Raw genomic sequence first — 15519 nt, forward strand, 5'->3', positions numbered from 1 at the left:
TCTGTGTGTTCAAAGCATGCATCTGGTGTAGTAGATGGCATTCGCCTCACTTATACATTAGGGGACAATGTTTTTCCAACAATTTTGTCAAGGAACTGAATCTCAACATGGATATGCATTTCTCCTTTAAAAAGAATGCCTCGCACTGGTGAAATACTTTCAAGGCTGGAAAAACAAGGAGGAGATCCCTCATGTTTCTGACTCCTCTAATTTATCAGCCGAGAGCTTTACCAGTGCGCTACCTCTGCTGGGGAGAGTCCTTTGCAAATTCTTCCACTGATGACCTGCTCTTATTCCTGCTGGAAGTGACATTTACATTTGGTCTTATGGGGACAATAAGAAAGCCTAGATATTAACCTGAGCTGGTGGTCTGGGGCTTAAGTAGCATGTAAACATTGATTACCTGCTGTGCAGACCCTGGTTCTAATCCTGATGTGTGACCTTATCAAAAAGGTACATTGCTGGGTGGTGTTTATAGCAGTCTGGAGGCATAGCAGTAAGTACATAGCTGCATAAGGAAGTTAATTATATGAATAATGTTAGTTGTACAGCTGTCTCTTTTTTTGAGAAAGCTGTACTTAGCCGAAAATTTGAACAAACTTCTCATCACTCACACCGGTATCATAACCCATTACTCCATAGGTGGCAACTTGGGAAAGGGGGAAGCACCCCAAGGTCACCAGGAGGACAACATGGGGATTGGAACCCACATTGTATAGCAGTGATCCCTACACCCAACTCAGATCACAAAAGCTGTGAGCCAGCTGGACAGCAGATACACAACAACACATTTATCACCTCTTTAAGAAAGGGGTAATCGGACTTTCAACAAGAGAAACGTTAGATCACATTGGGGCTTGACAGCACTGTGACTGGAGTGGCTTGTGGCTTATGGCTTAAGGCTTAAGTGCTGAGTTTAAGAACACTAGAGTGTTACCCATGCACCTTGGTTCAAAGCTTGCTGCTTGTGTGGAAGATGTTGTTCTTCTTACTTATACAAGCTTGCTGCCTGTGCCAAAATTCCAAACATTTTGTCAAGTGCTTGACACTCAACAGGGTAAGGGATTTTTCTCTTAAGAGAATCCCTCACCTTGTGAACCTGCACTGGTGAAAGGCAGGAGACACAAGGAGAAGATCCTGTGGATTGAGCCTGCATGTTCCTGACTCCTCTAATTTATCAGCAGAGAACTTTACCAGCACGCTACCTCTGCTTTTGAGAGACAGTCACAAATTCTTCCACTGATGACATGTTCTTATTCCTGCTGGAAGTGACGATTACCTACGGTCTTATGGGGACAATAAGAAAGCTCTGTGTTCAACCTGAGCTGATGGTATAGAGATTAAAGAGTGTCTAAACAGTGTGTGTCTTCTATGCAGACCCTGGTTCAAATCCTGATATGTGGTCTTGGCCAAAGGGATTCTTTGCTTGGTGGTCCTCATTATAATGGTGTGGATGCAGTGCAATGAGTTTGTTGCTGCATAAAAAAGTTACTTATAGGAAGAAAGTTAGTTATGCAGTTGTCTCTTTTTCAAGACAGCTGTATTTATATAGTAGATTATTGCAAATTTCAGCACTACATAGGTGGCACTTTGGGAAAGGGGGAGCAGCCCAAGGTCACCAGGAGGCCAACATGGGTATTGGAACCCACATTGTACAGAAGTGATTCCTGTGCTAAACTCAGATCACATAAGCCGTGAGTCAGGACACATTATTTATTTTTATTATTTTTATTTTTTTCCCCCTATTTAAAAGGAGAAATGCATTGCCCTGTTGAGGTTCAGCATCTTGACAAAATGGTTGGAAAAACATTTTCACCTTCAAGCAAGTATAAGTAAAGAGAACACCATCAAACACACAAGTGGCATGCAGGATGCTTTGAACCCAGGAACATGGGATGACACGATAGTAAAACCCATTTGAAGCACTTAAGCCCCAAGCCACCACACCGTGATGTTGTTTGTGATCTAAAGTTTCTCTTGTTAAAAATTTGATTACTCCATTTTTTTTTTTTAAAGGACACCTCACCTTGTGAAAGGCTTTCAAGGCTGGAGACACAAAGAGGGGGTCCTGGGGATAGAACCTGCATGGTCCTGCATCCTCTAATTTATCAGCAGAGAACTTTACCAGTGCGCTACCTCTACTGTCGACAGCTAGGCGCAATTTCTTCCAAAGATGACATGTCTTATTCCTGATGGAGGTGACAATTACATTTGGTCTTATGGGGACAATAAGAAAGCCCAGAGACCAACCTAAGCTTGTGGAATGGTGTCTAAAAGGGGTGTCTTCTGTGCAGACCCTGGTTCTAATCCTACAAAGGGATTCCTTGCTGTGTGGAGGCAGGGTAATGAGAAGGTTGCTGCAAAAGGAAGTTACTTATGCAGGTGAACCGGTGTTCTTTTACAGATATCAGCAATATACTTATCACTCAAACAGGTATCACGTTTCGTCCCCGCGTAGGTGGTGCTCTAAGGGAAAGGGGGAAAGATCAATTTTGAGCACATACGCTGAGAGCTAGATGCTCAGTGTCCCAATGGCTCGACCGGAAAACAAATTTTTCACCTCATAGAAAAACGCGGTAATCTGACATTCAATAGAAGTCACTTTAGACCAAATCAGGGCACAAGTGTGCTGTGGCTGGGTGGCTTAGGTCTTAAAGGGGTTTTTCGAGTTAAGTTACAAGCATTAACACACACATTTTATGAATGTAAATACATCTGTAATGTACTTACATTTTTCAAATTGGCCCCGTTTCCAGATGCTGCCGTGGGGTACATGACGGGAGACGTCACTCTCTGGCCACTGTGTTGATCATCAACTTTCTTCCGGGTATACGACACGTCACTAGTGACGTGCCGTGTATGGGCTGTTCTGTTGTACAGCCAGTAATGTGCATGCGCGGTCCCGGCCATTCTCGAGGGCCGCGCATGCATGTTATACAGCTAGTAACGCGCATGCGTTACTAGCACGTCACTAGTGACTAGTGCCAATTTGGAAAATGTAAGTATATTACAAATGTATTTACATTCATAAGTTACAAGCATTAACACATACACATTTTAACTCGGAAAACCCCTTTAAGTGCTTAGGCCAGGAACACTACAGTGGTAGCTCATGTCCCTCTCTTGGGTGAGTTAGGATTGCTTCTATGTTTTAAGAATGTGAAATGTTAGAATACTACTAGAGATAATTATTTATTTCAGCCTCTTTCTTTCATTGCATTCCCAGTGGCACAGACGTTTACATACACCAAGTTGTTTTGGGGTTTTTTCAATTCTATTTTTAGTAACGTTTTTAACAACTGATAAAAAGACAAACAATCGATCAGAAAGCCAATTGCTGACCACGCAGGGCGGCTTATAAAACAAATGATATCCCAAAACCTGTTTGGGTAAGAAATCTTATGTACCAATAACAGTAGTTGAAAAAAATAAAAATAAAAAATTGTATAGACATATATTTTATATACATATAGACAAAAGAAGAACAGAGTCTGTAGCCAATATTATCAAAAAGTATCAATACAAAACTTTATTCAAATATGCAAAATGACAAACATTTAAAGGAATATATCAATTAGGAGAAACTCCAATAAAATGACATAGAGACAGAACAGGAAAGCCAAGATAAATGTAAAGAACCCTTGTAAAATATAGGTTTATAGCAAGACCATCACTAGTATGACATAACATAGTAACATCTCATCTCCTACTTTGACACTGTTTGAAAGGAGTAAGGGCGGGTTCACACATGGCGGATTTTCACTTAAATTCCGCTGCGGACACTCCGCAGCGTTAATCCGCAGCGGAGCCGTTTCTCCATTGACTTTCACTTTAATTTAGCAGTGTTCGTTTACACGATGCGTACAATTCCGCTGCGGAGCATAGGCTGCGGAGCGGAATTTGGTGTCCGCAGCATGCAAGGGATGTTGCGGAGCAGTGGCGGACTGGTTGCGGACTCATGGCGGAATTTCTCCATTGACTTCAATGGAGATTCTAAGTTCCGCAATGAAGTCCGCAGCTGTCATGCACATGTTATGTGTGGTGCGGAGCGTATTGGTTTTTTAACATGACATTTCTTCATTCTGGCTGGACCTATGTATTTCTAGGTCTACAGCCAGACTGAGGAAGTCAATGGGGCTCCCGTAATGACGGGAGCGTTGCTAGGAGACGTCAGTAAATAGTCACTGTCCAGGGTGCTGAAAGAGTTAAGCGATCGGCAGTAACTGTTTCTGCACCCGGGACAGTGACTACCGATCTCAATATACATGTATCTGTAAAAAAACATATAAGTTCCTACTTACCGAGAACTCCCTGTTTCTGTCTCCAGTCCGGCCTCCCAGGATGACGTTTCAGTGTAAGTGACGGCTGCAGCCAATCACAGGCCAAGCACAGGCTGCAGCGGTCACATGGACTGGCGCGTCATCCAGGGAGGTCGGGCTGGATGCCGAAGGAGGGACGCGTCATCAAGACAACGGGCGGTAAGTATGAATTTCTTTTACTATCACTAGGGAAAGTGCTGTCCCTTCTCTCTATCCTGCACTGATAGGGAGAAGGGAAGCACTTTTCCCGCAGTCCGCAGCGGCCAGTCCGCATCAATTTTCTGCACATTTTGTGCAGATCCGCAGCCGTAATCCGCAACCCGGATTAGGTGCGGCATTGATGCGGACAGTTGCGGAGGAATTCCGCCATGTGTGGTCATGCCCTAAGTGTTCCTGAAAACAAGCATCAGGTGATGTGGGTAACGGGTCTAAACCAGGCCCTAAATATAGAGATAACTATGATGATCTTACCCATAAGCGTTCTAGGCTAAGTCCCGATCGTCACTGTGTGCGCCCCGACGCGCGTTTCGCGAATGTCCGCTTCCTCAAGGGGGTGTAGTGTGTCTGACCAGGGGGCACCCTATATACCCTGTCTATCCAGGTGTATTCCATTACATTCTATTCCACTCAAAAGTGTATGGCGCGCACCCGACGGCGAAACCGGAAGTGTGGCGTGCCCCACTTCCGTCCTCCAGCGCTGCAGCGCACATCCGGTCTCTGGTCGCGTACCAGAAGATCCGGACATGCGCACCGCACTATTGGAGGTACGGGCGTGGCCTCACCCAGTCCCGGCCGCGGACGTCGGGAGCGCGCACCCGATTGGGCGGAGCAGAACGCAATAAGGTAAGTGAATTAAAGAATACAGTGACCCATTCAATGTTGCAGGATCTATAATTTTCACAGTTCAATGTAATCAAACCAACCAGGGAATACAAGTGTTTTACATCTGATTCATTATTTTACATTTAAAAGGGCAGTTATAATTTGTACCTGAAAAAATGGAAATCGAGAAAAACATTGCTCATATGACATAAAAGAAAAAAATTCAAAAAAGGAATGGAACATTTAATAATTAAAATGATGGATATTAACAAATATCCCAGTTGAGTTGGGTGCATGGATAATTAGTTATATATATTCCACTACAAAAGTGGTATATTCAATATACATCCACAGATCGAAACATTTAGTTTAATGTAACATTCATAAACATACCAATACCTCACATCTCATAATAAAAAACCTTCAACATTGTAGGTACATAAATCTCCAAAACACATAAAAAAATTCATAAAGAAGTGCGCAAAATTATTAATATATTAGAGACTGTTACCAAGAAGGACAGTCATGTAAGGTTGTCTATAGATAAACAGACAACTAAAGGGTGCTTAAGTGAACATAAAATAATTTATATAGTACAAAATACAAAATGTGGTCGAGACCAGACCGCTTAATAAAACATAATGAAAGAAAGGGAAGCAAAATAAAAAGTTGGAGAATTACCTCCAATCAAGGTATCGTCTGTTTTGGAAGATTATTAGAAGTATCAGGAAGGTAAATATGTAGTGGCGATAACCATAGAATTAGAATACCCAAGGTTTCAGGCCAAAGAGATATCATCATATGTCGCTATATGAGTAGGTGAGAAGAGCAGCATACAGGTTATAAAACAATCAGTCTAGATAGCGAGAGAAGGAGTATGAGAAGTCCCATTCTGTACATTTTAAACTTAATCTACCTGTCCCATGTGCGGAAGATCTTTGGTCTATTACCAGATTCCCACCCAAATAGTTCTTAGAAATTGTACAACTGATGGACCTTTTCCAGCCAATGTTGGATCAAAGGAGGTTCTGGGTCCCTCCAGTGTACGGAAATAAGCAGTTTAGCTGCTTGTACCAGCCAGGTGACCAAACAATGCTTGGACGGTTTGTAGTCCGGGGAGGGGACCCAGAGGAGGATCGTTTCAGGACAAAGATGAGATCTGTGATGTTAACTTTTCTCTATCTCCTTCTTAACTCCTTCCCAGAAAGGCACTATTCCAGGGCTTCTCAACTAAATGTGAGATAATATACCTGGTGCAGAAAAAGCCTAATCTTGTACAAAAATACCGGTGTTCTATACCAGCAAACTCTCTTGAACCTTAACACACCTCGAGAAACTGTGTAGAGTTAGACAGGATGCTTCTAAATTCAAGCTCTGTTAATTGCTTATGAAGCTCATTCTCCCAGTCCCTTATATCTTGTGGTTTTGGGCCAGAGTTCTGTAATAGTAATAGCGAGTAAGTATGGGACATAGAAAGTGAATTGGTTGGAGAAACTCCTTGATGATACTTCACCTGGAGCCAAATCTAAGTGGAGAAGGTATAAGACGCAGGAACATCCTAAAAGATTTTGTCTAAAAGATAAACCATGCAAAAACGTTAGTTCCATATTGTCACTTCAAGGTAACAAAGAAGAGATGTCTGGAAGAGAACCTTGGGAACAAATGTCTTTAATAGGGGAACTGAGAAGTTGTGACCAGGGAGCCTTGATGTCCACTAATTCATCCAAACACCAGGAGGGGATAATTCTAATTTGCATCAAAGGTGAGGGCATAGGGGGTTGGCCTGGTGATGGCGCCGAGCGGAAGTGCAGACTGAGAGCTCCGTTTTGGAGCGCACTCTGGCACAGCCAATAGCACTATTTCTTACCTAAAAATGGCACACTAATGGTCAGGAGAACACCCAAAATTTCTAGCACTCCCTCCTTACAATGACAGGACCCAACTACCGGTAGCATTCACGGTTATTTCGGCGACACAGTGAAGGGAACGCCAGACAAGAGGGCACGCAGTAGCGCTCAGAAGGGAGGGTGCGCCATCTGGATTTTGGAGCATGGATTTTGCTTGGTAGTAGTTCTGTTAGGAGCTTTACATATTTAAGGGATATGTAAGGGGCTTGGCAAATCAAAGCAAACCTATCTGCAGTGCGCCACTATTTATCCACAACATTGGGAAAGGATAGTGTACTGTATGTGGGCTGCTGGGGTTTGTGTGCCAGGGCTGCTTTTTAGTCTCAGTCTGGCCCTGGCTGGCGCTGCACATAGACCCTTTTAAAACAGCATTCCTCCAATCTCTGTCGCCAGCACCTGCTGAAGACATCTAAGAAATAGATTAATTAGAAATTTATATCAAGAAAGAAAAAAACACATATCTGGTTTCACAGAAAATAAGTATAAAGCCAAGTTGGATTGGAACGTTTTTTTCCCACAAAACATGGCAAAACAAGTTCAACAAACTTTTGGCCCATATTCTAAAACAGAATATTAGCTCCTTTGCTACATCTACAATTAGAATAGATACTGGAAAATGACTTCCATTTCTGCATCATGTATGGATGTACTAGATCAGTTGTGGCTTTTGAATGCAACAATGCATGTAAATGAAGTTAAAAAAAAAAACATCCACAAGCAGCAAAAAGAAAATGGCACAGATTTTAAAATCCACAGCCTACTCTCTTCTGCCATGGACTTCACCTGTTGAATAGCAAGGAGTGAGATCTACTGCAAAATCCCAGCAAAATCTGTATAATTATCTTGCACATTTTTTAAGCGGATTTATTGAGGATGGCTCCATAACAAATCTGAATGTCTGAACGTGGCCTTTTATTCTCACATATTAAGCCCCCCTCACATCATGTTTTTGTTTTCCATCAAAGGTATACGTTAGGAGAACGCCTGACGTATACCTCCAACGAAAGTTGCAACGAATCCCACTGTATAGGCATACATTGGGACGCATCACACAAACCCTTTCAGGCAGAGCTCTACCTAAATCGCTGTGCCCAAGGAAGCTCCTGATGTCACTATCAAAATATGGACAGTGATTTCAGGAGCAGTTCAGTGCCCCCCGACAGATTATCGGAAGCTCTCTGGCCATGGACTCCGGCCCTGGGGCAGCTCCTGACATCACTGTCCATATATGGACAGAGCGCTTCCGATGCTCTGTTCGGGGACTCCGGCATTGGGAGGCTCCTGACATCACTGTCCATATATTGACAGTAATGTCGAGAGCTTCCCGACGTATACATTTAATGTATAGCTATGACGGACCTCTGGCTGGGCACTAATGCCCTGGGAAAGCCCTTGACATCACTGCTCATGTATGGACAGTGATGTCAAGAGCTTTGCGATGTCGAAGCCCGTGCTGAAGTGTTGGAAGTGATCTAGGCAGGGACTCCGGTCCTGGAGAAGTCTGTGACGTCACTGTCCATATATGGCCAATGATGTCAGGAGCTTCCCCAGGAGCAAAGTTCTACGGGCAGAGCGCTCCGGATTCTCTGCCCTGGCACTCTGGCATTTGGAAGCTCCTGTGGACAGTGATGTCGGGAGCTTCCTGACGTATATATTTAACGTACTGTATATCTGTGACAGATGCCATACAGTAGTATACATCAACTATAGGCTGCCATGTCAAAAAAAGTATACCGCACAGTATACATTTTTTGCGAGATTTCTTAAAATGGAATAGCGTAGTCTATTCTATGCTTCACAAAAAGGTATACTGACATGTACCAGCCCGACGGAGACATAAAATGAAACTTTTTTTGTCTCTGTCTGGCTAATTTAGCCGTATGGATACGTTTATCGTGTACGTTGGGAGATTTCTAGACGTACACAATAACCGTAGGGTACAAACGTGATGGGAAGGGAGCATTAGGCTGTCTTCCATTCTGAGAGTTTTCTACAGTGCAGGTATGGACTCTCAGTTTACAGTCAAGGCTGTCTTTCTCCTCGAAATAGAAAGTATATTAGAAAGCTGCAATATATTTTATTATACTGTGAATTTACATAAATCTGAATAACCCCTTTAGGTTTATTAAACAAAATTGTATTTTCTTCTGTGCAAGTTTTCAAATATTTTTTGTGGTACCAACCTTCTTTGCTATTCTTATCTTAACATGTTTGCAATAAGTTACTGCACCATGTGTGTTTTTGTTTTTGCAGGACCTCTAATCAGCTTGGAAGGGAACTCTCGGAAGGACCTCTTGCTAGTGAGTATTTCCAATTGAATATAAAGGCTACAAAATGAGTCCTATGGTGAAGCTAAGAGAGATAATAAAATCCAGGTGCACTATATTTTATAAGCTCCAATTTCTTTTTATTTAATTCAATCCATAGATGGTGCTCCCAAAAATGTTTTGATGTTCATTCAGAAATACATTGATGAACTCATTTTGATCAATTTATCATCATTCAACAACTGATTTTCATTTTTACTGTAACAATAATCTTATCATGAGCATCTTAATATCTGTGTCAAAAACATTTAAATACATGAGATTTACTGAGTTTTGATCATTTTTAGTAACAAGGTCATTTGAACCCTTTCCATTTGTGAAGGTGTTTGTTGATAGGCATACATTAACATTTTCTACAGCATATTTTTATGCTGCGAAAATACAAGGCAAATATCCATGTCTGAGTGCACCTTAGTAGTAGTACAGCGGGCCTGGGCTCCTGTTCCGAGGCCAGCATTAGATATAGCTATTGGAAGAAAAAGTTAAGGCGCTTCATAGGGTAGGATGTTTAGGTATTAGATTGTTAGCTAGTGTTAAAGACAGGCGCTCACCTGGTTGCGTTGTACTCAGGGCAAATCGGTTTTGTGTGTGTTGAGTAATGGATGTTGCTGCCGATTTACCTTCCTAGTTCCACTGGCAGGAGGGCCAAATATTTTTATTGAGTATTTTAGGGGGAAAAAAAGGGAAAAATTGGTAGTGTGTGGCACTGCTTATCCAGAAGAATGAAGATTGAGATGAAATAATGTTTTGAAATTCTTCTGCATTATTTATTATTGTCAGTAGTGTCAACGTGTTCCGGGACTATGCTAGCCCCTTTTTAAAAACAAAAAACACCTTATGCATAAGTATAGAAATATCAGGTATTTAAAAGCAAAAAATTCACCACAGTGAGAGGGTAAGGGGGCAGCGACACATTTAGGGGTCAAAGTGTGATGGATACAGGGAATAAATACATCAATGCAAGAGTAGATTGAAAAATAACTAAATACAAGTTCAAAAAGGACATAAAATACAAGATTAAATCGTTTGATTTAAACTGTGCATTAGACGCATTGAGATGCATTAGCCCTGACGTGACATATTATTGGGTCAAAAGTTTTCTTGCCTTCCACAAGCTTCTCACTGTAATGACCAGAGGGTTGTGGACCCTCTGTGCTACTCCACTAGTTTGCCTTAGGGCCACTTCTAGGGGTGTTATCTAAAGAGCCTCCCCGATCCTCACCCTTTAACCCCATACGGTAATCTGGACTTCACTGCGAGGAGACTACAAGGTCACCACCTCTTGAGGTAGTCCCGGTGTGAGCAGCGAAAGGATACCATGGCACACTGAGGGTACAGGCACTGGCAGATGATACCTTGGTAAATGGATCCGGATCAGAAAACAGAGTTCGAAATAGGCAGGAAGCTTCAGGCTCATCTCAGGTAGTTGGATACAGACTAGCAGTAGACAGCGGGATGTAGACTGATGGCAGACAGCGGTATCCAAACTGGTATCAGGCAGCTGGACACAGGCTGCAATGGATAGCTGGATACAGGCTGGTAGCGGATAGTTGGATACAGGCAGCCAGATGACCAGTGCATGCGTCTAAGATTAAAGCAGCCGTGAGGACAGGCAGGGGGAAGATGCCGACGGCAATGCAGGAGAGAAGGCCACTGGCGAGGCAGGTGAGGGACATGCCAGTGCGGACCAACAGCAGGAGCAGCACCCTCTACCGGCATTACACTCACAATAGTTTACCGGACTGTTTTCCCATTCCTCCTGACAGAACTAATGTAAGTCAGTCAGGCTTGTGGGCCTCTTTGCTCGAACACATTTCTTTCAGTTTTGTCCACAAATTTTCTATGGGATTCTGGCCAGGGCTTTGAGCTGGCCACACTAACGCTTTCACTTTGTTGTCTTTAAGTCATTTTGTCAAAACTTTAGAAGAATAGTTTGGCTAATTTTCCTGCTTGAAGACCCAGTTACGACCAAGTTTCAACTTTCCAGCTGATGCCTTGATGTGTTACTTCAGTATTCCTTCCAAATTATAGGCTGCTCAGCTAAAATTATCTAAAATGTCTTGAAGTGGCAACCAAAACCTGAAAGACGCGGAATGAAGCGGGGAACTAGTGTGCGAATGGATCGAAGAACAGCCAAAATGGCAAAGGCTCAGCCACTGATCACCTCCAGAAAGATCATAGAAGATCTGAAGTTACCAGTGAGTTCTGCTACAATCAGAAGACGATTAAGTGAAGTCAAGTTACCAGCAAGAACTCCCCGTAAATCCCGTTGTTAAAAAAAAGACAGTCCTGAATAGGTTAAAATTTGCCAAGGAACACATGGACTGGCCCAAAGAGAAATGGCGCAACATTTTGTGGACTTTTGAAAGCAAAATTGTTATTTTGGGGTCTAGTGGTCGCAGACAGAATGTCAGACGACCCCCGAGCACTAAATCCAAACCACAGGAGACTGTGAAGACAGTAAAGCAAGGTGCTGCAAAAATCATTATATGGAGATGTTTCTTATACCGTGGTGTTGGGCCTATTTATCGCATACAAGGGATCATAAATATATCAAAATATTGAGGAGATCGTGTTGCCCTATGCCGAAGAAAAAATACCCTTGAAATGGGTGTTTCGACACGACAATGACGCAAAACGCACAAGTAAGCGAACAACATCTCTGTTACAGACAAACAGGATTGAGGTAATGGAGTGGCCAGACAATCCCCCGACCTCAATCCCAGAGAGAACTTGTGGGGTGAAATAAAAAATGTGGTTTATGATGCAAAACCCAAAAATGCAGAAGAATTGTGGAATGTCGTCCAATCTTCCTGGACTGGAATAAATACCTGTTCAGAGGGGCCAGAAGTTGGTCGACTCCATGCAACACAGATGTCAAGCAGTTCTCAGAAACCAATATTAGTTCTGCAAAGTGAAATCTAAAGTATTTAACACAAACTGGATAAAAGTGGTTATTGTTTCGATTTGGAATTGAATGTGTAGTATTTCCAGTGCATTAGCATTTAGGCAAATAAAAGTTATCATAATGATTTTGCGCTTTATTTGCTTTTTCACACTCACTGCTATTATTTTTATAGTTGCTGTGTGTATATATATATATATAAACATACATATACTGTATATTACTATATAATATTATATAATTCACTACAATTTCTCTGTCTTTTTATTTCTCCCACAATTTCTCAGCCAAGGCTAGTGGAAGAAGGTTTAACATATGCCGAATTGGAGCTGATCAAACCTATACCACCTGTAAAAGAATCCTCATCAAGCACAGTGTATGCACAAATACTGTTTGAAAAACAAGAGAAGTGCCTGACCAGACAGAATCCGAGTTTACAGGTCAACCAAGTCTTAGAAAGAAATAATCCTAAAACCTGAAAACTGGAATTTTGACAAAGGAAATATAATCATAAACTTTCTTTCTAATTTAACATATACTCTATACTGTAGCTATTATCAAGATTTTAGATTTGGTGATACTAACAGAGAGTTTGCTTGATCAGCAAATAAAAAAAGTTGGAAGAGGTGCACCAATGCAAGAATAATCAGAAGAAAACCCAAGCTGCGATCTGTTGTGATTGCGGGTTGTGTGGTGCCTGTAGCGTAGGAAATATTGTGCAGATAGAGGGAAGAGTGGACTCTACTAAATGACTATTTTTTTTTATATATATATACTAAAGTCTGCGAAGAAGCAGAAGCTGAAAAGATTTCTACTAGTACAACAAAATAGGGAGAAACACTTTAAATGAACCTGGCACTTTGTAAAGAAACATAAGATTAAGATTTTGGAATGGCCTTCCTGATCCTTAGACTAAAATATTATTTAAACTCTTTTGGTTGATCTTAAACACGTTGTGAATGCAAGATGAATAAAGAATATTTCCAAACTACAAGGAAGAGTGGAGAGAAAAATCCTAAAGTAAGAATACAAAGCCTGAAGAAACAAAGAAACAAATGTTTGGAGGATGTGGTTTTTGCCAGTCTTTTTTTTGCATATGCCAAATGCCGTTTCATATTTTGGACTCTGATGAATATAGAAAATAAACACTGCCTTTCAAAAAACTTTGCCTAAATCAATAGCACAAGTTCAGGGGGTGCACTTATCCTTTCTGCTGCCTCAGGCGAATAGTGGAACACCGCCACCACATGCCCTGTAGATAATGCCACACACTGCCCCTGTAGATCGTGCTAGTCACACTGCCCCCTGTAATAAGTGCCCCAGATGGAGCCCCCTGTGGATAGTGCCACACACCCCTGTAGACAATGCCACACCACCCGGTAGATAGCGCCACACAAACCCCTGTAGCTAGTACCATACACTGCCCCCTGTAGATATTGTCACATCCCCCTGTAAATAGTGCCACACACCCTGTAGATAAAGATGTAGCCATCTTTATCTTGATTCTATTAACTTGCTGCAGCGTGATATCACACAACAAAAGCCATTGAAAAGTTATTGAAAAAGTCAAGATGAGAGATCTAGCCATTGTTTATTTAATGCGTTAAAAGTCAAGATAAAGATGGCTACATCTATAGTAACACTCACTGCCTTCTGTAGATAGTGCCGCCCCCTTTTAAATAGTGCCACACCCCCCCCCATTAAATATTGTCACACACACACACCCACCCCCGTAGATAGTTCCACCTCCCTGTAGAGTGCCAAACACCCCCTTGTAGATTGTGCCACGCAGCCCCCTGTAAATAGTGCCACACAGCTCCATGTAGATAGTGCCATACATCCCCATGTAGATAGTGCCACACTACTCCCTATAAATAGTGCCACACTGCTCCCTATAAATAGTGCCACACAGCCCCCTGTAAATAGTGTCACACTGCCTCCTGTAAATAGTGCCACACCCCTGTAGATAGTGATACTTACTGCCCTCTGTACATAGTGCCACGCCCATTTCAAATAGTGCCACACAACCCCCTTTTAAATAGTGTCCCACATGCATCGCTGTAGATAGTGCCACCTCCCTGTAGAACGTCCCACACACCCCTTGTAGATAGTGGCACTCAGCCCCCTGTAAATACTACCACATAGCCCCGTGTAGATAGTGCCATAGAGCCTCGTGTAGATAGTGCCACACAGCCCCCTGTAGATAGTGCCACACAGCCCCCTGTAAATAGTGACACTCACTATTGTATGTGTGATAGAGATAGGGGAGCAGGATTCTTCTCTTCTCTATGTGTGCAGTGTATAGAAGACATGATAGCAGTTAGGCTCTGTCCACTAGCTCAGTGAAAACTGAGAATTAGAGATACAGCCCGCAGAGGAGAAAACTGCTAAATAATGCCATATACAAGTCATATAATGGCCCGAAATAGTGTTATTCCTCATGTGTACACATATGCATGCCTACTTATTATGAATTTGTAGAAACATAACATATATATTATGTACCTGTCATTACCGTTTTTCTTATTTTTATTTTTATTTTTTGCATAAATGATTAGTACATGTAAATATATGAAAATTATATATGTTTTTAGGGTAAAGTAACATCTTCCTCACCTGCAGTAGGCTGTATTCCGTATTCTCTGCCAGCATCTCTGTAAATGTTCAAAAATGTCTTGAGTCATTAAAAAGCTGGTTTTCAATAGTACAGCAAAGACATAAAGCAGGTGGGAAGGACTGGGATCATTTTACTCTCTTCCTCAGTGTCTGTTTGATAGGCTGAATTCTGTGAGAGGGGAGAAGGAGCAGCAGGACAGGGAGATGTCTGATCGCTCATTACAATTTTTGTTCTTAGGTACTTTGTTTCCTAATGATTTACTTAATGATTGATGATTAAAGTGGTTGTCCATCACCGATAAATAAAATGACATGTTTGTGGACGCGAGTGAAGCAACTTTCTCATATGACTGTATTTTCAATTGCGCCTCTGGCGACCTTTTTCTCCCATAATCGGAAGGGTGCAGTTACCTGCTTCAGCATGATGTCCCGTCTGCCGATCACATGAATTTTCCGCTGACAGAACGTCGTTTGTGACGTAGCAGTAAAAATGATGCACATGACATCCGGTCCCCATTTAGCCATTACAGGTGTTGCCTGTGCATTTGATATGCGCACTGCGTTCTGTCACATTGGGGAAGGGGCTGACGTAGGGGGAAAAGGACCTATGGAGGATATGTCAA

At 42.1% G+C, this 15519-nt stretch overlaps 1 protein-coding gene across 1 annotated transcript in view; it reads left to right on the plus strand.

Annotated features, from left to right (window-relative positions):
- The window catches only part of VSTM4 (V-set and transmembrane domain containing 4), a 66181-nt gene extending 50979 nt beyond the window's left edge, over positions 1-15202 (plus strand). Inside the window, exons 7-8 of the mRNA XM_075842842.1 lie at positions 9302-9348; positions 12568-15202. Of these exons, the coding sequence (XP_075698957.1) occupies positions 9302-9348; positions 12568-12759 (239 nt within the window). The 3' untranslated portion in view covers positions 12760-15202. The remainder of the gene's footprint in view (positions 1-9301; positions 9349-12567) is intronic.
- The last annotated feature ends 317 nt before the right edge of the window (positions 15203-15519 follow it).

This window comes from Rhinoderma darwinii, chromosome 11 (assembly GCF_050947455.1).
Source record: "Rhinoderma darwinii isolate aRhiDar2 chromosome 11, aRhiDar2.hap1, whole genome shotgun sequence".
Lineage (NCBI taxonomy): Eukaryota > Metazoa > Chordata > Amphibia > Anura > Rhinodermatidae > Rhinoderma > Rhinoderma darwinii.